General features: G+C 36.5%; 1 protein-coding gene across 8 annotated transcripts in view; it reads left to right on the top strand.

The window, feature by feature from the left end:
• Positions 1 to 25,623, top strand: part of Macrod2 (mono-ADP ribosylhydrolase 2) — a 1,956,002-nt gene that overhangs the window by 1,432,343 nt on the left and 498,036 nt on the right. For all 8 annotated transcript variants that reach the window (XM_078051387.1, XM_078051384.1, XM_040275965.2 and 5 more), the window contains one exon: positions 1,511 to 1,584. In XM_078051387.1, coding sequence (XP_077907513.1) covers positions 1,511 to 1,584 — 74 coding nt within the window. The remainder of the gene's footprint in view (positions 1 to 1,510; positions 1,585 to 25,623) is intronic.

Here is a 25,623-nt window from a genome sequence, read left to right as displayed (position 1 = left end):
CCTGAAAAAGGAAAGAGGACAGAGTGTTCAAATATGTAGGAGAATATAAGGGAGAAGGAAATTTTGAAAAATTTCAGAAGGAAAATCTGAAAATTCACAGGGACAGAAAATCTTCATGGATGCCAAGGGCTGGCTGGATGGAGGATTGAGGAATGACTATTAATGGGTACAGGGTTTCTTTAAGGGATGATGAAAATACTCTGGAATGAGTAATGATGGGTTCACAACTTTATAAACGTAATAAGAAACACTGAACTGTACTTTAATAAAAAAAAGGAACTAAATAAGCAAAATCCAAGAGGGAAGAGAAACTGAGAGATGAAAATACAAAGAAAGCACGTCTAATGCCAGAGAGGCTGAAGACTCATGGGAAGGTAATGGGATTCCATGATGAAGGAGCCAGTGGTGAACTTAAAGAGAGCAATTCCAACAAAATACTCACTCCTATCTCTTCTTGCTGTACCAAAGTTATGTAAATGTGTACGGTTATTCCTTCATAAATTTCTCTGTTGGCAGAATGCCTAATGATGCTGCAGGTCTAGGAATGTGTTCAGTTGACATACCTGAAAAGACATTCTTATGTGTTTTTGGAAATTCTGAAAATGTATGCTGATACTCTCTGCTGGGAAGTATATGTGTGACATATTTTCTGCCCTCAAAAATCAAACTCACAGCTGGGTGTGGTGGTGCATGCCTGTTATCCCAGTGGCTCTTAAGGATGAGGCATTATGATTACAAGTTCAAAGCCAGCTTCAGCAGCTTAGCAAGGCCCTGTGCAACTTACAGAGAACCTGTTTCACAATAAAAAATGAAAAAAAGCTGGGGATGTGGCTCAGTGGTTAAGTGCCCCTGGGTCCAATCTCTGATTTCAAAAAAAAAAAAAAAAAAAAAACCAACCAAACAAACAAGCAAACCACAGCCCACAATCAGTTAATTCATGTGGTCTTAATCTCAAACACCATCTCCAGTGTCACTAAGTGTAACGTAAGTCACATTATGTGAATATCGATAGTTGCTTTCTGTGGTATGACTATTTGGCATGTTATTTACCCAGCCTGTGACAGTTTATTGATGGAGTAGTGACCTTGTGACTCTGGGCCAACCACGTATTTTCTCTGAGCTACATTTACTTGATTTTTAAGATGAGGAGGGTAATAAATATTAATCTGAGCACCACTTGTAAGAAAAAAAATACATGAAAGTGCTTTGTAAGCTATCAAGTATATTTTTATTGATATTGTTCTTAAATAACAGTCAAATCCTTTATCTGTGGTGTTTTTTTTTTTTTTAAATTTTATACTTCGGACTATGTAGGACCATCCCTCTTAATGCCTCCCATGTAGAATTGCAGGCTTCACATCTATACAACTTACTGAGGCCTGCCTTGCTCAGTACTTGTTGGTTGTATTAAATACTATTTTTTTAAAAGAATTCCATTCTCATACCACCTTTGACCTCTCTGTTGCCTTTATCACTTCTTTTCATTTGTTTCATTCGACTCTTCACTTAGGTTTTCCAAATGAACCTGCTGCGCTCATTGCTCTTGGCACGATTAAGGAATGGCTGACAAAAAATCACCACGAGGTAAGAGTAACAGCACAATCAGGGAGCTTTCCTGATGGTGTCATTTGATTTTTTAATTAAAAAAAGCACCTAAGTAAAATAAATATCAGCTAGTCCTAGGCATTGTGCCAGATTTAGCTGACCATTCTTCATTTGGGTTACATTGGTGATTAAATATTTCCCTGTAATCTGTTGGCTGAAGTAAGTATATTGATCAGTTTGATGGTGAAGAGGGGTGAAGTCATCAGATTCTTCTCACCATAATCTCATTTTTACATTTTCGGATATTGTGGGTTGTACATGTGGAAGAGAGAGTAGGATGAATTTCGTTAAAAACAAATGGTTTTTCCTGTGCTGTTTTCCTTGAAGAGTCAAATTGTCTTTGTTGACAGCGGATTCTTGGAGTACAGTAATTTGGGGGTATTTTGTACTGTCTTTATTTATAACTAATCATCTTCCTAAAGTTATTTCTGAGTGTGAGATCGGAGTAGGCTTGGATAATTGATAATGAAATTGTTATAACCAGGCTTTTTTTAAATGAAGCTAAATGTTTCCATTAGAGGGTTCTTTGCGCCTCCTGTTTTTATTATTGTATAAGATATTTGGGTATATTCAATGATGAACAAGAGAATTATACAAATAAAGCAATAAAATAATTAAAGTCCACATAACTTTAGTTTTCAGAGGTTTGTCCATTTATATATTTAACAGCAAGTAGATTTTAGACAATGCACAATCTTGAGCACTTTCCTTCTGATTTTGCCTTTTTATTCAGGCAGTAATGTAAGTACTACCAAGGATTTTTTTTTTCCTTCTATCATGGGCTGTGAATTTTGTTTTTTATTTGGTTAAGAGATGGATTATTCACAAGTGGTCGAGTATGAAAACAGTATGGGTGTTTCTTGTGAGAGAGTTGTTGTACCTCTGTGTGTTTAAAGAAACAGCAGTGTGATTTTCTAATTATCCTACTCAACAATTCTTAACCAGATATGAATGTTGTTAATCTTAAGAGGAAGGAAAGACCACATGGCCAAACATCTATTTTGATGCTTGCTCTTATTTATTTCTCTTACTTTGAAATATGTATATTTCAACTTCAATTTAGAGGATGCCTTAAGTTTCCTCAAAGAAGCAAAATAAAAACAAATAACTAAAATATCCAGCTTATAAAACACATCTTTGACATGAGTTGTTTTATTTTTACAGCAACCTTATGAAACATCTAGGAAAGGTATTGTTATCCTCTTCCCCATCCAGCATCAAAAGTTAAGTGATATATTCAAGAGTAGAAAGTCACAGAGTCAAGAGTCTAACACAGTTCTCATGATTCTAACAGCTAGTCTTCATTACAATGCTACTGAGGCAAGGTAGAGAAGTTCAGTTCCATTGAAAACCAGTTATCTTTCAATATATGTCTTTGTCACAGCAAATGCTCCTTAGCTGGACCACTGGGCTTTGTAAGATGACATATGTCATCTTGGCATGTGATGAAAATTTGCATAAACACTTCTCATTCAGGTACTGATGAAAAGTAAACATGTTGGTCACATTCACAGCACACTGACAACTTCTAATGATGGATTTGTGATGGTTATGTTATTCAGAAAGTTAGTTTCCCTAGAAACTTCTTAGCCCAGTATTTTCTACTTAATTCATTTGCCTGCCCTGTCTTTGAGTTCATTCTTTTTCTTTTGTATAATATTCTTGCACATTTCTTGGATCCATTGTAGAAAATTTAGATAATTTAGATTGGGAAATATGTATCAGTTGTTGAACCTTTAAACATATCTTGTGCTAATTCCCTTTTAAGATTCCTTGTTTCAATATGCTCTGGCTAGTTGGAACAAGTTAATTTGAACACATCAGGGTTCACCGAATAAATGAATTATAAGTGGTAGATCATAGATAAAAGCTATACAAATTGATTATCTAGTAGTATTTGTATTTATTTTTTGCTCTGTTAAACAAACGAGGTAGAGGACTTGTGAAAGTGCACTGCTTCTAATTCAGTTGTCTCTTCACTGCAGTTTTGTTTTGACATCCTGATTGTTTTAGCTGTTTATTCATTAATTCACTCGTTTGATAAATATTTATTGAATTCCACTAAGCATCAGACACTTTTTTACATACCAGGCACAGAGCAGTGAAAAACAAACAATCCCTGCCTTATGATATTTGTAGTCTAGGATAAAAAAATACAAAGTAAGTAAATAATAAGAGAGTTCAAAGGGTGCTTCACAAAATAAATCAAGGTGACTAGATTGTGAGTTATTGAGGGATGCGGTTGTGGAGAATGTAACGACTGCTCTGAAGACTGGCTCTTGGAAGAAAGAGTCATAAAATAAGAAGGAGTAGGTCAAGTCATACTGAGGTCTTGACCTAGAATGTTCCACACTGAAGAAGCAAAAAGAGAAGAACGATGATGAGAGAACGAGCTTATAGTTTGCAAGCAATGGTCACTGTGATTGGAGCAGAGAGAGAAAAGAATGACAGGAGACAAATGAGGAAACATAGGTAGAGGTGCAATTATAGGGTCTTGTGGTTCATTGACAGACTTTGAATTTTACTCTGAGCCTGTTGCATAGTTTTTGGAGGGTTCGGGTATATTGATGTTGTTATATAATTAGTTAGTGTAATTAGTTAATGTAATTTTATATGATCTTTTTACTGTTAAAAAATGAGTCTGGCTGGTTTTGGGAAAATGGCCTTTAGAGATATGACAGTAGGAAAAGGAAGACTGATTAAGAGGCTCCTGCTGTAATTCCAGGCAAAAGATGGGGTGCTTTGTAACACAGTGATGATAGATAGAAAAGGAGGTAACAAACATCAGGTTTGGGATACACTATAAAATAGGATTTAGAGTTCATTTTCAGTTAAGATAGACTAGGCTATGCTGCAGTTACAAATGATACCTGGATTCAGTGTCATAAAATGGCAAAGGTTTATTTGTCACTTGAACTGTTTGTATTTCAGGAGTCAGCAGGGGACTCTGAATTAGTTAGGAACCCAGGCTGACAGATACTGTACTATACAAAATAACATCTATCAGATGACAAGAATAGATAATCAATTATTTTGTAGGGATGCTTCTACACAGGAATGATACACGTAACTTTCCCTCACATTACATTGTCCAGAGGAAAACACAAATGCAATCCTTTCATATGTTCAGAGCAGAGAAAACTGAATATTAGCAAAAAGTAGTAATGTTTATCATAGAGGAAAGTTGGAGGTGATATATGACAAAGAAGAGAAGAGTCAAGAATTTCAACGGAATTTCTGACCTATGCGCCTGGATAAAATTTGGTGCATTTAATGAGATGGAGAAAATTGGTATAGGAGTATGTTCATATGAAAATATAAAGAAAACAAAAATTATGTTGCAGACAGGTAAATCTGACATGTTTTTAGATTTCTAATGAAGATTTCAAATGGTCAAGTTGGTTATTTGAGTCTGAAGTCCAAATAAAGTGATCAAAAAAGACATGGTAAAATTGAGCAGATATTCCATAACATGAACTTGGGTTTGAGTCTTAATTTGAGCTTGCTTGAAAGAAGTAGAAATATAGTCAAGCCAGCTTAGATAAAGGAAAATTATGCAGTAGAAATGAACTATTTTAAAGAAGTGTTTTGTAATTCAAGGGCCAGATCTAGAGCAAGAGGATCTCACAAGTGCCTGGAATCCATCAAGAAGCAACGTGGCACATTTTCTCCCTCATTCCCTATCTTTCATATATTGCTATTTCATTATCATCATTGTTATTGTTTTGCACACTATCTTATACACTCATTTAGTTGTTTGCACATGTCCCATTTTGAATCTGACTGTCCTTTTGTAAGCCAGCCAGCTCTGATGAAGCAAGGCCAGGATCAAGTTTGATGAGTAAAGTTACATCTTCTGAGAATTTAGATAATCAAGTCTCCTAAAGTTTTCCTTTATTTTTATTTTTTTTAATTTTTATTTATTTATTTATTTATTTTTGATAGTTTTTTTTTATTGGTTGTTCACAACATTACAAAGCTCTTGACATATCATATTTCATACATTAGATTGAAGTAGGTTATGAACTCCCAATTTTACCCCAAATGCAGATTGCAGAATCACGTCGGTTACTAAAGTTTTCCTTTAAAAACACAGAGAATCTGTGTAATGTGATTTCCCCCATCAGTGGTCATACTTACCTTAGATAAGCATGTGCTTCAATAGTGCATGTTTTCTGAAAGTTTGGCTATCATATATCATAAATAATTGATGTTGTCCTACAATTAGTGAACTTTTGCATTTCACCATTTAGTTACGCTCTGATTTTTAAATGGTCAGGAATGGACACTTCTTTTTTTTTTATTCCGGCATGAAGGTAGATTTTATTCTAAATAATTTCACTAATCACTGCCAGCTGGTTTGGTTGGGCACTTCAACATTCAGAGTCCTGACTTGAGAACTTGGGTCCAGTGGGCAGGAGCATGAAAAACATATGCCATTGTCTATCTTATTTAGTTTGCCCAAAACTTGAATTGTGAGAGGTCTGCTATCACTACATAGTAAGAGGACTCAGGAACTTGAGGGAGATCGTACAACTAAATGAATCCTACAGTCAGCTCTGACTTCAGCTGCTCAGTGGAAGAGACAAGGCAGCACTTTAACAAAACATGGAAGGATAATCTCAGCAGGATAGAATTGGGGCACAAAAAAAAAATGATGTTCCAGAACTGAAAATGGTAATGACTCACAAACAGAAAAATTAAAAATCAGAAAAGAACTTTCACCGCTGAGAATTGACTTATTGCTACAGGAAGACCCCTTAGATGAATTATCTCACAATACAGAACTGAAATGCAAAGAAATAGAAATCTTGACTGAAAGATAAGTACGTGGCAGAGAGTCTTAGGGATCAAGCATGAGGTGGGCAAAGGGTCAAGATTACTCACCAACATTTTCAGCTAGGTTGTTAAGAACTTCTGAGTTCAGAAAACCAAAAGAAAAGAATATCACAGTGAGTTATAAAAATTTGACAACAACATAATACCCTTTCCATAAGTAGCCCACCGCCATGCAGATTTTTTTTTTCTCAAGTAGCAATTTTATTAGAGGTAAGTGAGGTGAGCAAAATAGGGGAGTGTCATGAAAATGAGCAGTGGAAATGTGGCCTTAGACTCATTAACTGGTGTGGCTGCTCTGCATTATCATACACAGTTTTATGCATTCATCATTTTTCATGCAGTCTAAAAATAACGTTTCATGTGAAATAGTGATTTCCCCACACTACAGCTCTGAGATACCCTGTTCATATCTGGAAGTTAGCCTAAGAAATGTCTTTATTGGACCTGTTCCTTGTTCTACCCCAGGGACTCATATGGCATTTGGCTATTGGTCTCTGGGGCAATGTACATACTTGTAAGTTTTTCCATAAAAAGCAAAAGAACCCGATGTCTTTCACACTTTAAAACTACAAATGGCCTGATTCGGTAAGATGGTTCCAAGTCATGGAGGTCATATTCAATATTTCAAATTCCCTAAGGGAACAAGCATCCCATAGCACACAAAATAAATGTTAAGTCTTCCAGGAAATCCTCTTAAGGGATAAGACATCTAGGATGAGGATTCTGAGCTGGAAGATCAGTGAATTTCCAGGGAACTTTTAAACATGGAAACCTTGTACTACAATTGAGCCCCCTTCCCCTCCCTGGCAGTTACAAAGCAGCAGATGGACAGATGCATTGCCTTCTAGGAGGCTCTAATTAAAGCTGTGGCCATATGCAGCCATCCAGAGGGGAGATCACAGTTCACCTGAAGCCAGGCTCTAACTTCATCTCTGCAGACTGTGGGGTATGGAATCCTTCCCATTCAGCTACTCCCTGGGAATTTCCTAACCTCCTCCCTCATACCAACACTTCCTCCCCACAAACAGATCCACTTGTCAGAATAACGCAGGACTGGGGGGCGGATGGGCATTTGGCTCATCTTTGAAGGCTCTTAGCAGGCACCTAGCTAGACTTGGAAATCACTGGCAGGAAGGAACTCCAGTTTGGCATTTCCAAACCAAAATCACTTTCCTTCTGTGTAGGAGGAAGGTGGAAGTTTTCTCTTATTGCATGCAGAGTTTGGGCCCCTATCTGATGTATATTTCTCTAAGGGTGTTTTTTAGCGCAAACAGATTGTTGTTAAAAGTGTTAAATATCATCTATTTCTCATTTAAATTGTTTACTCTGTGCCTTCCGAGGGAAACACAACACCTGTGGCATTGCTGTTTGTCACTTTAAGTGGTGTGCTCACAGATGTGGCCAGGAATGCTGAGTTAAAGCGTGTCTGTGGCAGCATCATTATGAAGCATACCAAGCTCCATGACTTATATTAGCCGAGGTTCCAGACCTCACCTAGTGTCATGTTGACCTCAAAGTCAACTGACGGTAGCCAGAGAAGAAAACTGGTTTTGAGCTCATCATTGGTGTCCTGTGGAAGTGAAGACATTAAACCGATATTTGTGTTGTGTCACTGTCCCCTGTCTTGTACCATTCAGATAAATAATTCACAAATCATTGAAAAAGCTGAATAGGTTCCTCAACCTCAGAAAATAGAATGGGGAATCCACTGAAGACGTGCATGATTGGCCTCCTGAATGGTTCATCTGTTGCTCTTGTGCTAATTTGACAAGGTCAAGGGCATGGCCACTTGTTTCCTCATTATGGATCACAAAGGAACCGGTGCACTTTTGCTTTTGGTGCCAAGACTATTTTTTCCCCTTCTTGGCACAGGTCTTTGAACATATGCAGTGTTAAAAATTGTTTGTCACTTTTGTTTCAGAATCACATTATGGATCACCAAAAAAACCCAGTGTGGGGCCTGCCTTATGTCACTGACATGAAATGCCTTAGAATCTTTTGTGGTTCTTAAAAAGGGGGTTTAAATGAAACATGAAATGAGGCTTACATTTATGATGGGAAAATTATATCCTTAACACCAAGCTCTAATTTCTGTGGACACTTATTTACAGAAACACAAAAACATAATTTGCCACCCTCCAAATCTACACAGCACAGGGGTGTGGTTAAAAGTCAGAGACCTAGAGGAAGCCAATGAAGTGCTCAGTGTTCTCCGGGATTTCCTTTTTATGTCCACAAACATCATTTGAGTATCAGTGCTGTCCTTAGTTTTTGGTGCAATCTAAAGTTAAAATATGTGTATTTGGAAAAATAAATCCCGTTTCTGAAATATTCACATCCTGTGCAGGAATATGGTTATGGTAATAATAATCATCACCCTAATATGCTGCTATAAAAATGTATCCTTTGACTAGCCCAAGCATGATATTTAGGTGGGAGCCATGATGCTCATAGGATGTGACATAATTGAAGAAAATTATTCCCAGACTTTGCAGATAGGGCATGTTGCTTTTACCCTTCAAGAGCTCTGAGGATTTGCAAACATTTTATGTTTGCCTCAGTCCCCCTACTCCACCTCCCTCTCTCTCTCCTTCTTTCTCTCATCTTTCTTTTTTCTCTTTATCTCTCTCTCATCTTCCTCCCTCCCTCTCTTTATCTCTCTCTCACCACCCTTCCTTATTCCTCCCTTTCTTTGTATACATAATTACCTCCCCATTCTCAGGCTTTGTTGAGATTTATGACAAGCAGCTACATTGGTGGGCAGAAGAAAAGTTTTCTCTATTTTATTGTTCTAAATTCTCATCGTTACAGTAAAAGCCAAGGGAATGTTCTGGTATTTGGCATTAGCATGAATTGCCCCATACTAGAGCTTGCAAAATTGACAACAAACCCAGCTATCTTTACAGCCCCATACTGCTTTGGCATCTGCACACAGCAGATATGCCAGAGAACTTGGAACTAGAAATGGAAACCCGTGCATATTGCCTCCATATTCCATAACCCTGTTCTGGTCATCAAGAACCACAGTACAGGAAATAGCAATAATTCTAGTGCTTCAGTTAGTGAGCCCATTGCCAGAGTGCCTAGCATGGAAAAGACTTCAATCAGATATTTTAGGCATTGAGTTAAGGTTGTCTAACAGTCCTCTCCCCCTATTCTTACTCTGTTCAAAAAGCTTTCAAAACCTAGTGATTTTTCCCTCTCCCAGTAGGGAATATTTTCATATCAAGGCTGTAGGGTATTTTATCTACATCAACCTCAAGTTCCTTGTAGATTAAGATAGTTTGTTGACTTCTCCACTTATACATGATGAACACACATCCTACTCTGCTGGCCCTCTTTAGCCCAGGACAGTGTCCATTATGACCCTGTTACATCTAGATAAACAGAACAGAGTGTCAGGCAGTGAAGAGAGAATCTGAAAAATAATATTGTGTTGGAAGGCACTATGTTTAAATAGGAGTGGAGAATTTATTTATAGTCGGGGGCTTCTAGAAAGAATTCTAGGAGAGGTGGAGTAGGTACATAAAAGAGCTCAAGAGAGAAAAGAAAACCATATTTATCTTGCTCCTGATATGTCCCTTGTCCCGTGTGTGGCCCTCTAATACATGTTATTACATCTTCATAAAATCCTCTCTAAGATAAGCATTTTCTTTTAATTTTACAGCCATTGGTAGTTACATTTGATGAAAAGGAAATTCCTGGAGTGAACTAGTTGGGCCCTCTCATATTCTACTCTAAACCTGCTTCTGTGGCTCCTGATGATTTTTCTAGGGTTGGGGTCTTACACAGGCAGCCATATACAGAACCCAAACAAGGTTAAATGGAGTATTTTACTGGAGTTTCTTTGCCATTTGGAATTGGAAAAGGAAAGAATGGGAGTTAAGCTCAGAGATATGGGGCATAGGAATTACCAGTTGCCATGGCCCCTGCCATTTGGGTGGGGGGTTCTGCTTTAGGAAGACAATTTGCTGAAAATGTCACAGATTGTTGGACAGCTGGCAGAGTCCTAGAGCTCATTCTGTTGGCTTGATTGAAAAATTAAAACTGAGGTAAAATGAAAGGTATTTTAGCAAAATGAAATGGTCATTCACTTTTAGCTCTAAAAACTCAAGTTAATAATAGCCACATATCTGTACCTATGGGATCATTACCCAGTCAGACCAATAGAGAACTTTACTCTCTTCAATTCTCGAGGCTTCCTAGGTGACAGACTAACACATCAAGCCTCATTTTCAGGTGCTCTCTGTTTGCCTTAAAGATGATTACCACTCCCCTAGAGATGTATTCGTTTGGTTTAATATTATCAATCTTGACCCATTTAGTGTAGGAGTACAAGCTACCATGTAGATTTTCTATAAATGATTTTGGATTATATGGTGATTTTTAAATAGTTTTAAAACTCTTCATCAACTAAAGTGCTGATTATCCAAATAATGTAAAATTTTAAAAAATGTACAAAATAGAGTTTTGAGCATGTGGTTGGGTCTACATTAGACACAGAGATATAAACAACACTATGAGGTCCTAGCTGCAGGCACTCCAAATCATTTTTCTGAGCTGTAAGCATGTGCCTTTCTGATTTCTAGGTGGAGAGGAAAAAACAAAACAAACAAACAAGCAAACAAACAAACCTTTCCCTTGCCCTCCACCTTAATTGAGTAAGACTTCTGTGTGGCCCTGATTAAAGGAAACATCAGCAGACTCTTCACTGTTACCTAGCTCAACCCAGAGAAAAACCAAAAGGTACTTTCCCATACTAACAGAATTAAATGATTTTTATGCCAATGAATAATGTCCTGAGTGAGAACATTATCCATGTTCTCACTCAGGACATTATTTTAGAAGGAAGCTATGTCAAAAACTGACACTATCTCATTGCTTTTCTACTCATTTCTGGGCAAAGAGGTAGCTCCTAGGGAGACAAGGCCTCCTTCAACAATGACATTACTACTCACTATCAGAAGAAACACTAATAGGTCTAGCAAAGCAATTGCTTGTCCTCTCTTATGGTTCAACAGAAAACATACTCATAGAAACTTCACAAGAGAGTGAACTTATGAACACACAACATTGGGTGATGTGACTATGAACCCAAGACAAAAAGGCTTGCTAACATATTCCCCCTTCAGTCAGATTGTGTGATCTTCATTTCTATTCATGAATTCCTTAGAAGTCTCCACCAAGAAGCCTCCGCCTTTTAGTGAGGAGACTAATCATTGGCACAAAGTGAGAATAGATGAATATTGGAGGCTCTACAACTACTAAAACCTGGTCAGAATAAAGAGTTTACATCTATGATCCTAGGTTGAGGGACTAGGGCAAAAAATAAAAACTCCAGGGAGATTCTAAAATAACGATTTTTTGTTTGGTTCTGTAGCAAGAGTGGCAGCTATCTGGCATATCAGCTGCTGGGTACCAAGGAACATGGTGTCTAATAGTAGAGAGGTACTATGTGTGCATACAGTCTGCTAAGTCCGCTCCTTAAAATGAGAAGAGATAAGAAAAAAGACATTCTTAAATGATGCAATTAATGTTCAGGTCTACAATACACCTTTGCATAGGATAATACATGAATATCTACTTTTCTTCCAATTGGTCCAAATTCTCATATGTGTCTTCTTTATTCATTGCTTTGTAAACACTTGTTGTTGCTGCTTCTCTGATATTACTGTTAAATGTGAGTTCAAAACTTCATCTTTTTTCTCAATGGAGACTGAGAAAAACCTCCAGGAACCTATTCTAGATCCTAGCAAAAAATTGGATTTATTGGACTTACTGGCAGTTTCCAACATAAGGCCTTCCTCAGTAGATTTAAAGAAAAAATTTGCCCATGTGGAATTTTTACTTTATGTATTAAGAGCTTGAACATGGCATAGGAATAACTCAGCTACATTCATTTTGCAATAAATATTGCAATAAATATTGATTATTTCTAGCCAGCATATGTTCCTCTGAGCTGTTTCCCCTTCCCTGTTACATTCTAAAGTATGCTACTAATGACCCAGGAGTTGTTCAACTTGTTGAGTCACTGGCCTGGGAATCAGGAGTTTCTCAGAGATACTACAATCATTCTGAACCTGTTCCTCATCAGTAAAATATGGTAAAAGTCACCCGGAGAAATGATTATATCAGATTCCAAGCCATACCCTTAATCTATTATATCACAATATCTGGGATGATAGTGACCTCTATTTCAAGATTTCTCCCGCTGCTGGTGGAGAATGGTTAGAGCTGTGACTCTCAAGAATCCCTTCCATCCAAAATGTACTAAGGTAAAATCTCATATTTTTATTCAATATGGGAAGAGCTATGCTAAGTGAGAACTGTAAGAGTAAATCCCCCTCTCAACAATCTCATGACTGGCCTTCTAATAAGAAATTAGGACTTTGGCAACACGAGTGGCACCACTCACTTCCTACAGTTCTTCAGTTCCTTTTGACATGGGAACTGTAAATGAGTTTGAAATGTCTATGTATCACTCACATGAAATGTTCATGGGAGTTAGCTGTCTGTGGCACTTTGTATGTACATATTAGGGAGCTTTGATTCTCTTTTAGAAAGTATTTTATTGTATTTCCAGTATCTTCTTAATAATAATCACTATCTCTGGATACATACTCAGATGCATCTGTGCAAGAGATACATTTAAGAAGTTGGAAAAATTCATCAACAAATACGATTGAACCATTCTTTGAGTAATTATCGTAGGTATTTTAAAATAAAGGCAACATTTATGTCTCTTGGAGCTTGTGTCAATATATATTTTTTTTTCTTGAAAAGAATCTCCTGAGAACAAAATGCTCAGTCATGTGAAGCAAATTAATTCTCCCTGGACATGAAGGCAATATTTAGTATGGTTGCAAGAGATGGTTTTCTAGTTGGTACCCTAGCTTGTTTATGCTAGCCACCTGTGGGTCAGCCTCTGGATGTGGAGATATGTGTCACATACAAAATTTTGAGAATCCCTTGCCACTGCCACAATTAAATTTCTTTAAGTTATTAGCAATGGGACTCTATATTAAAAATCACTGCTGAAAATACTAACGACCTCAGTATTTTCTACTGTTCAGAATTTTACTCTGAAAACAATTAGAGCCTGATGGGGTGTGTGTTTGACAGTCTAAATTGAGCTACAAATGACCTGGGTGTGCTTCAGCTAAGCACAGGGCAGCTTAGGAATGTATTAAGTTGAGTAATCATCTCATATGTTTTTCCCTTGGGTTCAGTGACATCTACAAAGTTCATTTTTCTAAGAAGTTTTTCTCTCTACAAATTTAAACTCAGGGGAAATAGGATCCATATGTTCCTGATTCATTTGCACTAACTCATCAAAACATTCTTTTCTTTATAAGTTATTAGATGTCTACAGAGGATTTCAACTGTTTTTTTGGCAAAATTCTTTTAAGCCTTTTTTTTTCTAGAGGCAGGAAATGGCCATTTGCCAGCAATAAGTGAACCCCCAAATAGTCACGTTCTATTCAGGAGGCAAGGGAAGAAGGAAATAAATTCTCCCTTTTCTAAGTACAGTTGGCTAATGGTTTTCTTTCAAGGGTGGGAATAAAGTCAGTCTCTGAAATGTATTATTAAATGTGTGATTAAGAAATTCTATGAGGTGGTTGCAGCAGGGATGAGAATTAAATTATGCCCCCCCACGTAGACATTATACCTATGAACAACTCTTAAAAGCTGTTGGCTTACCAGTGGCTTAAAGTCTTGAGCAAAGTGAAATGTAAAACATCTTTATTGTGCATAGCAAAGAGTGTGTGTGTGTGTGTGTGTGTGTGTGTTGGTGAATTAGAGAGAGAAAAAGAAAGACTGATGTATCCAAACTCTATGTTCTACCACTTCTACTTCTCTGTATTGAATTCGAAACATTTAATTTTGAGGATCTAAAATAATGTGAACACCCTACCCCACTTAAAATAAAGGTACTTTTGGCCTATGACAATAGCCAAGGATAATTTGAATTTCAAGGGCAAATCAACTTGAGTGTGGTCTTTCATTCCCATTCACAGATAAGGAAACTGAGACTTAGAAATATTAACTAAAATCACAAGATCATGCAGCAAATAAATGGCAATTGGGACTTTAACTCAGAATTCCAAGTTAATAAGCATGATCATCAAAAGTATCATTATCCACCCTCCGGGTAAATGTAGACTACTGTATTAGAAATCTCTTTTCAATGCATGTACGTCTTACTAGAGTTAGATTCAGATTTCTTCTGCTATGGTCCCATAGCACCCTCCATGCTATTGCTTATATGACTTATATTAATTATTTTATGAAACCAAAATGGTGGTCCCTGGTTTGGCCAGCTCTTGTTTTCTTGCCTCTGCTACAGTGCCAAGCCCATACTCATTATAGGTTACTAAATTATAATTAAAAAGTGTGACTATTAGTTCATCAGCCTACAGCTTAAGTAGGCTAATAAACTTTTATGTGATTAGGCCCACATCTGAACAGCTGGTTGGAATACTAACATTTCTGAGCATGCATATTGCCAATAATCTATTAGTTATATTTGATCAAATTATAAATAAGCCCAGAAAATTTCTAAATTTCCATGGAAGTAGGTAGACTCTTATATTGGCTCTAACTTCTCAGTGTTCAGCCCTGTCTTGGTGTAGAGCATATACTTTTGTGTGACATGGTATTCTGTGTGCTCCTGTGATTTCCTGTCCAGACATTGTATTTTAGTGAATTTTTTCTTCAATCTTCTGAAGTCTCAGAAAAATTTCTCTTACAAGTACCACTGCCTTTTACTGTGGTTGTGGGTTTACATATTAGCTTTACTTCTTGCTTGAGGACAGGAACTATGTAATTTTATCTTTTTTTAAAAAAATTAATTATTGCTTTGTTTTTTAATCCAAGAGACCTAGCTCACACAGAGAGACTTGACAAAAATGCATTTGCATGCATGAGTGAATATTTTGTCTTGTGTCTTACAATGTGGAGCAGAAAACACATGAAGACATCACATTTTTCTCATAGGGACCTTCTTTTTAAAAAATGTCACATTTTAAGCATGCAAAACAGGGTTTTGTCTATATTTCAGAGGTATTTCAATTCAAATCCAAGCTTTGATCTTATTCCTACTCCTAAATGAACATAAAGGCTAGAAACCATCCCTAGTGTGCAGAACTCTAACCAGAATTTAGACAGGGCTCAGGACAGAAGGGGCGGGTGTACAGGGAAGATTTTACTCCTTCCTTCATCTACAGATGGATTCAGTGAGATGGGATGAGGAATCTTGTCTAAAATGAGAAATTTATTCTAGGAACAAACTGGAGAAAATCTAGATTCCTCAGAGCTTACTCTTAAGCCTGAACACTTGACTTGTTGCTCTGTAGCTGATATGTACATCACTTGATCCTTTTTCCTATCTGGCCTTGTATTTCACTGAAAAGACTTCTACTATTTTGAAGAATAGAGGCTTGGTCTTTAAGTAAATACATTATCTATTTTCAGTGAAGCTACTATTAGCCTCTTTCTTTATTTCTACCTTCCTACTTACCTACCTGTCTCCTTCCTTTCTTACTCCCTCTTTCCCTTCTTCCTTTTCTTCCTGCCATCTACTCAACAATGTCAATGTTTCCGTTTCAAATTCTAATGATACTATTCTTTAAATGTTATATATTTCTTTATGTAATCCATTTCAAGAAGAAAAATAAGCACTTCAGAGAAACATTGATAATGTAGTTCACATGTAATTCTTTTGAAAGCTGCCCAATGAACATGTATTTAATTAGCAAATAGTCTGAAATTACTGCTATGTCCGAAGAATTGTGCACTGTTTATACAAAGACAATTGATATGTAATTCTTGTCCCATGATATCTTGTAATCTGATAGAGAAGGCAACACAAAGGATTCATTATTACACAGCAATGTGGTGAGCTGTAGTACAAAGTGTACCTGGAGTAATGTGGGTGGCCAGGACAGAAGAAAGAGGGTGCTTCTTTATTTAAGTGAAAGTAGACTATGCTTGCAGTTCCTCCAAAGCCTTTCATTCCTCTGGGAGTTAAATTCAAATGCCCAGCCCACATCATGGTTTCTTGACCTACAGTTCACAAACTGAGACAGTTTCAAAGAGTTTATGAACTTCGGGGAAAATTTACAAGCATTTTCATTAACCTCTAGTTAAAATTTAGTACTTCCTTCCATCATGACTGTAGTGATAAACTATAGTGGTGTCAGCCATTCTGTGATTTTTGTCATTGGTAGAAATCTCAGACATTTGCTATCACATGACAATTGTTGCAGAGGTCAGAGCCCTATCTAATGCTCATCTTGACCTACATACAGTAGACCCACTACTAGACCTTATTTTTAATGTGTTCATAAGAAACATATTGCTATAGTATGTACTATTTCTTCATAGACATTATCTCAATGAAAGTGCTTCCATTGTAATTTTCTGTATTTTTATTTGTTTAAAAACCATATTCTGAAAAGCATTTTTAGTCTCTAATCAACTACTAGTGTGTTTCATGTTCAAAAAAAAATATTGTTTAGTTCCACTGTATACCATTTCTTCTTTGCTTATTACTACCTTTAAGCCTCATAGGACAATTTAAATACACTCAACTTCTCCATGGCTTAGGCCACCATCACATTTGTAGTTCCCTCTACTTAGAAGGCACTGGCTAAAGCTCTCTGCTCAATTAACTTCTGATTGTTCAGGTCCCATCTCCAATAGCACCTCTACGTGGAGATCTTCATTCAACCCCCATATGAAGTAGACCTGCCTACCCTTTACACTTTACACTTAACCATTTGGTTTTTGCATAATATTAATTATTACTTGAAATGTGTATATTCATTGTTTATTTGCCTTTTGGAGGTCAACTATGTTGACTCAAATGACTTATTCTCTTTCCCCAGAGCATTGAGCAGTGCCTGGAATGTAGCAGGTGCTTAATAAGTGCTGGTTGAACATAAGATGATAAATGAGTGAGTAGTAGGGAGAATGGAGATGGGGGCATGCCCAGTAGCACTCAGCACACAAGCAAAAGTGCAGGGGTGACAAACAGCTTGAACTACGACAATGATGTAGTATGCAGGGCTCACTGGGCTTCCAGCCTTTCCCAGCCCCTCGGCAGAAATAAAGCAGGCTCAATGTGACTCTTTTTGATAAGAGCTGAGAATACAATTTGAAAAATTCATTGATTTTGACAAACCTGAAAAATGCTAATAGAGCAAGCTGTTTAGCTATTTCTGTTTGCCTAACCCTTCTCCTATTTCACCCACTAGAGATGAGCAGACATTATTTGCATAATATGCAGGTACAAACTATCAAAAGTCTGGAAATTTATACAGCTGGTGACAGACGTTCTTTTCATAGGCACCCAATATAAAACTAGACTCCTCAGAGAACTCGTAGCCCACAATTTTGGGTGCTCAAAGAGCATGTTCTGTGAGAGAGAGAAAAAAATGGTAATGGGTTCATTGCTGCCAGAATACAGTGTCTTGACACACAGTTTGAGATGTCTGAATCTGACATTTAATAGCTGAGATGATAGTGGCCAAATACTTCTCGGGGTCAAATTCATGCAGAGTTCCTGAAAAGGTGAGAAATCGCTGAGATCTGTAATGACAAAGCTGATGAGAAGATTGATGAAATGGTGGTGGCAACAGGACAGGCCTCCAAAATAGCTTGTGAATGATTTATCCTTGTGACAGCAGAGCCAACAACAATAGCAGAGTGTTAATTAAATACCGACCACTGGGAAAATACCACACATTTCTCTGGCTCTGTGTTGGCAATTTTGTACTTTTAAGCAGAGGCCAGATTATTTTCTAATAAGTGTTTCTTTCTAGACCTAAATTTTATGCATTCTTGCTCTTTTTTTTCCTCCTCTCAATCCTCAGCTTGTCTGATCTGAAATCAAAAAAGGAAAGAAGAAAAAAGTAGGATAGAAGGGATTGAAAGAGAGAGAAAGGACAGGTGATTAGATGAAAGGGGAAGGGAAAGAGAAACTACCCAGAATATTGAGAATGTTGTATAGTAAAGGCTCACATTCATTCCTTTCTTGTTTGTGGCTATTTAGGAATATATAATTGCCATTTATTAAGAACCCATCACACCCAGGACTGCCTCCACTTACCGGTAGACACCCATGGGAGCTCAGGCCCAGGGTAGGCCCCAATCCACCCCTCAATCTGCAGACACTCACCAGAGCTCAGATCCGACACAGATCCTCACCAGCCTTCATGAGAGCCAGTGCCCAGTGTAGGCCCAGGTCCATCCAGCCACTGGCAGAGCCCACAAAGTTCCTGGCCCAGAGCTGCCTTGCTGATCTGCGCAGGAGCTCAGGGTAAGCCTGAGTCCTTTCCCCCCACCACCACCTGGGAGCACAGGTCTATCCCATTTCTATCTTGAGACACTGCAGACATCCCCAGGGCCTTTCCCATGCAGTAGCCTCTACCTTGGAACAATAGACAGGGCCTAGAAGCAGCTGCATCTTGGAGCAGGTATCCGAGAGATAGTGTAAGGCCCACACTTTCAGCCCCATTTCTGAAAGACGTTGCATTCCTCTTGGGGCCCCTCCATTGTTACCTTAAGATACCTCCTGCTGTTGCTGCCACTTACCTAAAGTTGCAGTAACTTCCATCCTGGGACACCAGCAGGGTTTGGAAACCCAACACAAGGTAAGATACAGATAATCAGCACAGATACTAGAAGATTATAGGGTAGAAACTGCAATACCTCAGATCCACACTGCAAGAAAGGAAATCACATAGACAACATGAAAAAACAAGGGAGGAAAGTAGCCCCCCCCCCAAAAAAAAACCCAGGGTACTACAATAACAGAACCTGTGGACAGTTGATGAAATGTCATGGAAGGAGTTCAGAATGTTCATAATTAAAATGATCTAAGAATTGAAGAATGACCTAAATGAGCAAATACAGGCAAAAATTGATCACTGCAACAAAGAAATAAGAGAGCCAATACAGGCAACCATTGATGACACCAATATACAGATAAGAGAGCAAATACAGGCATACATTGATCACACCAACAAAGAGATAAGGAAGTAAATATAGGTAGCAAAAGATTAGTTCAAGAAAGCGATAGAGATTTTGGGAAAAAAATCAGAAATCCTTGACATGAAGGAAACAATAAACCAAATAAAAACTCAATAGAAACCATCACCAACAGATTAGATCACTTGGAAGACAGAACGTCAGATAATGAAGACAGAGTATACAATCTGGAAAATAAAGTTGATTTCACAGTAAAGATGGTAAGGAACCATGAGCATATCATCCAAGAATTATGGGATATCATCAAAAGACTAAATCTAAGAGTTATTGGGACAGAAGAAGGCATAGAGTTTCAAAGCAAAGGAATGCATAATCTCTTCAATGAGATAATATCAGAAAATTTCCCAAACATGAAGAATGAGTTGGAAAATCAAATACAAGAGGCTTACAGGACACCAAATGTACAAAATTACAACAGATCTGTACCAAGACACATTACAATGAAAATGCCTAGCATACAGAATAAGGAGAGAATCATAAGGCCACAAGAGAGAGGAATCAGATCACAATAGGGGGAGATCAGTTCATATCTCAGCAGATTTTTCCAACCAGACCCTCAAAGCCAAGAGATCCTGGAAGGGCATATTCCAAGCTTTGAAAGAAAATGAATGCTAACTAAGAATATTATATCCAGCAAAATTAAACTTTAGATTTGATGATTAAATAAAAACCTTTCATGATAAACAGAAGTTAAAAGAATTTACAACAAGAAAGCCTGCATGCACTATAGAACATCCTAGGCAAAATATTCCATGAAGAGGAATTGAAAAACAACAAGGAAAATCAGCAAAAGATAATATCATATTAAAGGAAAAACTAATCAAAGGAGAGACCAAGTCAAGTTAAATACCAAAATAAACAAAAATGGCTGGGAATACAAATTATGTCTCAATAATAACCCTGAATGTTAATGGCCTATACTCACCAATCAAAAGACATAGCCTGGCAGATTTGATTAAAAAAAAAAAGACCCAACAATATGCTGCCTCCAAGAGACACATCTCATGGGAAAATACATCCACAGACTGAAGGTGAAAAGTTGGGAAAAATCATACTACTCACATGGACTGCGGAAGCAAGCAGGGATTTCCATCCTCGTATCAAATAAAATAGACTTCAAAGTAAAGACTTGAAAGTAAATATCAAAAAAGGATAAAGAAGGACACTACATACTGCTCAAGGGAACTATAAACCAACAAGATTCAACAATTATAAATATATATGCCCCAAACAATGGAGCATCTACATTCATCAAACAAATTCTTCTCAAATTCAATAGATGACAACACAATAATTCTGGTTGACTTTAACACACCTCTTTTACCACTTGATAGATCTCCAAACAAAAGCTGAACAAAGAAATTATAAAATGAAATAACACAATCAATAACTTAGACTTAATTGATATATATATAGAATATTTCACCCTTCAATGAGCGAATACACTTTCTTCTCAGCAACACATGGATCCTTCTCTAAAATAGACCATGTATCATGCCACAAAGCAACACTTAGCAAATATAAAAAAGTAGAGGTACTATCCTGCATTCTATCAGATCATAATAAAATGAAAGAGAATTAAATTATAAATTAATGATAAAAAATAAAAGCTACTCCAACACCTGGAGACTAAATAATATGTAACTGAATGAATAGTGGGTTGCAAAATACATCAAGGGGGAGATTAAAAATTCTTAGAGGTGAGTGAGAACACAGATTCAACATATCAAAATCTCTGGGACACTATGTAGGCAGTTCTAAGAGGAATGTTCATTGCATGAAGTTCATTCCTTAAAAGGAGAAAAAGTCAACAAATAAATGACTTAACATTACATCTCAAAGCCCTAGAAAAAGAAGAACAAATAAACACCAAAGCAGTAGAAGACAGGAAATAATTAAAATCAGAGTTGAAATCAATGAAATTGAAACAAAATAAACAATTGAAAAATTGACCAAAAAAAGTTGGTTCTTTGAAAAAATAAATAAAATTGACAGACCCTTAGCCATGCAAATGAAGAGAAGGAGAGAGAAAACTCAAATTACTAACATATGTGATGAAAAAGGAATATTACAACAGATACTACAGAAATACAGAAGATAATCAGAAACTATTTTGAAAAATTGTGCTCTAATAAAATAGAAAATATCAAAGGCATCAACAAATTTCTAGAGTCATATGATTTGTCCAAATTGAATCAGGATAATATACACAATTTGAACATATCAATTTCAAGTGATAAAACAGAAGATGCCATCAGAAGCCTACCAACCAAGAAAACCCCAGAACCAGTTAGATACACAGTAGAGTTCTACAAGACTTTAAAGAAGAACAAATACAGATACTCTTCAATGTATTTCAGGAAATAGAAAAAGGGGAAGCACTTCCAAACTCATTCTATGAGGCCAATATCACCCAGATTCCAAAACCAGGAAAGAAAAGAAAACTTCTTCAAAGAAAGAAAACTTCAGACTAATATCTGAACATAGATGCAATTAATGAATCTGAATTAATGAATATAGATGCAAAAATTCTCAAGAAAATTCTGGCAAATCAAATATAAAAACATGTCAAAAAGATAGTACACCACAATCAAGTGGGGTTTATCCCAGGGATGCAAGATTGGTCCAACATATGGAAATCAATAAATGTAATTCATCACATCAATAGACTTAAAGATAAGAACCATATGATCATCTCAATAGATATAGAAAAAACATTTGACAAAATACAGAATGCCTTCATGTTCAAAACATTAGAAAAACTATGGATAATAGGAACAACATATCTCAACATCATAAAGACTATCTATGCTAAGCCCCAGGTCAACATCATTTTAAATGGAGAAAAATTGAAAGCATTCCCTCTAAAAACTGGGATGCCCTCTTTTACCACTTCTATTTAACATAGTTCTTGAAACACTGGCCAGAGCAATTAGATGGATGAAAGAAATTAAAGGGATTCACATAGGAAAAAAAAAAAGAACTCAGATTGGCACTATTTGCTGATGTTATGTTTCTATTCTTGAAGACCAAAATTTCCACCAGAAAACTTCTAGAACTAGTAAATGAATTCAGCAAAATAGCAGGATACAAAATCAACACCCATAAATTAAAGGCATTTCTGTATATCAGTGACAAATCCTCTGAAAGGGAAACAAAGAAAACTACTCCATTTACAATAGCCTCAAAAGAAATAAAATACTTGGGAATCAACCAAAGGGTGAAAGACTTCTAAAACAAAAACTGCAGAATGATAAAGAAAGAAATTAAAGAAGACCTTAGAAGATATCTGGAAAGATCTACCTTGCTCTTGGATAGGCAGAATTAATATTATCAAAATGGCCATACAACCAAAAGCACTATACAGATTTAATGTAATTCCAATCAAAATTCCAATGACATTCCTTGTAGAAATAGAAAAGCAATCATGAAATTCATCTGGAAAAATAAGACACCCAGAATATCTAAAGAAATTCTTAGCAGGAAGAGTGAAGCAGGTGACATCACTATACCAGACCTTAAACTATACTACAGAGCAATAGTAACAAAAACAGCATGGTACTGACACTAAAATAGACTTGTAGACCAATTATACAGAATAGATGACACAGAGACTAAACTATATAATTACAACTATTTTGTATTAGACAAAGGTGACAAAAACATGCATTGAAGAAAAGATAGTCTCTTCAATAAATGGTGCTGGGAAAACTGGAAATCCATATGTAACAAAATGAAATTAAAATCCTATCTCTCACCATGACAAAACTCAACTCAAAGTAGATCAAGGACCTAGGAATTAAACCAGAGACACTGTGTCTATTAAAAGAAAAAGTAGACCCAAATTTTCATCATGTCTGATTAGTCCCCAGCTTCCTTAATAAGACTCCTATAATGCAAGAATTAATATCATGAATCAATAAATCTGATGGCTTCAAACTAAAAAGCTTCTTCTCAGCAAAAGAAAACAACCAATGAGGTGAATAGAGAGCCTACAATTTGGGAACAAGTTTTTACCACCCACACATCAGATAGAGCACTATTCTTTAAGATATATAAAGTACACAAATATCTTAACACCAAAAAAACCCCCACAAATAATCCAATCAATAAGTTGGCCATGGAATTGAACAGATACTTCTCAGAAGAAGATATATGCAATCACTCAACAAATACATGAAAAATGTTCAACATCTCTAGCAATTAGAGAAATGCAAATCAAAACTAAGATTTCATTTCATTCCAGTCAGAATGGCAGCTATTAAGAATACAAACAATAATAAGTGTTGGTGAGGATGAGGGAAAAAAGGCACACTTATAATACATTGATGGTGGGACTGCAAATTAGTGCAGCCAATGTGGAAAGCAATATGGAGATTCCTTGGAAAAATGGAAATGGAACCACCATTTGACCCAACTATCCCACTCCTCAGTCTATACCTAAAGGACTTATAAGCAGCATACTACAAGGATCCAGTCACATCAATGTTTTTAGCAGCACAATTCGCAATAGCTAAAGTGTGGAACCAACCTAGATGCCCTTTAGTAGATGAATGAATAAAGAAAATGTGGTATATTACACAATGGAATATTATTCAGCATTAAAAGAGAACAAAATCAATGCATTTGCAGGTAAATGGATGGAGTTGGAGAATATAATGCTAAGTGAAGTTAGCCAATCCCAAAAAACAAATGCCGAATGTTTTCTCTAATTTAAGGATGCTGATTCATAATGTGATTGGGTGGGGGACATGGAGGATTAGATGAACTCTAGATAGGGCAAAGCAGAAAAGGGGAGGGAAGAGAAAGGGGGGCCGTGAGCTTAGGAAAGACAGTGGAATGAGATGAACATCATTACCCTATGTACATGTATGAAGACCAGAATGGTGTGACTCTACTTTGTGTACAACCAGAGATATGAAGAATTGTGTTCTATATGTCTAATATGAATTGTAATGAATTCTGCTGTCATGTATAATAAATTAAAATTTTAAAATAAAGAAAAAATTATATATATAAAAAGAAACTATCACAAGATTAGAAGTTTGCTAAGTGTCTTGTACTTACTAAGAGTTATTATGTGCTGGAAGTCAAATGCTAAGTAAACATTTTTTCCACAACAATATAATGGGAACATTTTTCTCTGTGGTTTGTAAATAAGGAAACTGAGGCAGAGAGATAAATTCTTCCTCAAATTATGGTACCTGATTTTAATGAGTATGAGAATTTGCATCAAACAATTTTATTTATTTATTTAGCACCAGAGATTGAATGAGGGATTCTTAACCATTGAGTCTCATTCCAGTCCTTTTAATTAATTTATCTACTTATTTACTTATTTATTTATTTATTTTGAGTCAGGGCCTTTTTACTGATAAATAAATATTTATTTATTTATTTATTTATTTTGTTATTTAGGGCCCTGCTAAATTGCTGAAGCTAGCTTTGAACTCACAATCATCCTCCCTTAGCCTCCCAAGTTGCTGGGATTGTGGGCATATGCCACCACATCTGGCTCCATAAGATAATTTTTAAAGAGGCCTTTGAGGTAAAAGTTGTTAATAAGAATTATATTTTGCAAAGATGTACAATTGAGGCAATTTAAAGAAAATTCATTAAGTACATTAGCATTATATTCAAATGAGCTCTTAGCTGTAGTTACAAATGAAAGAAGTGGAGTCTTACACCTAAATGAATGAAGTGCTAACTGACTTCATTTTGAGAAGCAGCTAAAAAGGGCTAGAACAATGAGATGTCCTGTACTTAAAGAAGGCTCGTCTCCTTTTATCCTCTTTCTGGCTACTGACTTTCTGGACCTCCTTTATCTGGTATTGAGTTGGAGAGAGAGGCATTCTCAGAGGCAGTGACTAAAGAATGTGAGAATACAGCAGAAATGAAGTTGATACATGCCATAATATAATCTGAAGCACCTCCAGCCAATTGCCAAGGGCTAACCTGCCAAAGTTTTTGAGACCAAGTGGAGGAGAGGTCTATACCTATGTTCAATACAGAGAGGACTCTTCTGTCAAAGTCAGAGGAAATGCTGATTCCAAAAAAAAATTCAATCCATTGCAACAAATGAAATGAGGACTAGAAAAAGTATATAATAGTAAAATGAATGATTAG

This window comes from Ictidomys tridecemlineatus, chromosome 5, assembly GCF_052094955.1.
Source record: "Ictidomys tridecemlineatus isolate mIctTri1 chromosome 5, mIctTri1.hap1, whole genome shotgun sequence".
Classification (NCBI taxonomy): Eukaryota; Metazoa; Chordata; class Mammalia; order Rodentia; family Sciuridae; genus Ictidomys; species Ictidomys tridecemlineatus.
Note: the sequence above shows the minus strand (reverse complement) of the source record. Positions and strands in the feature narration are given on the sequence as shown.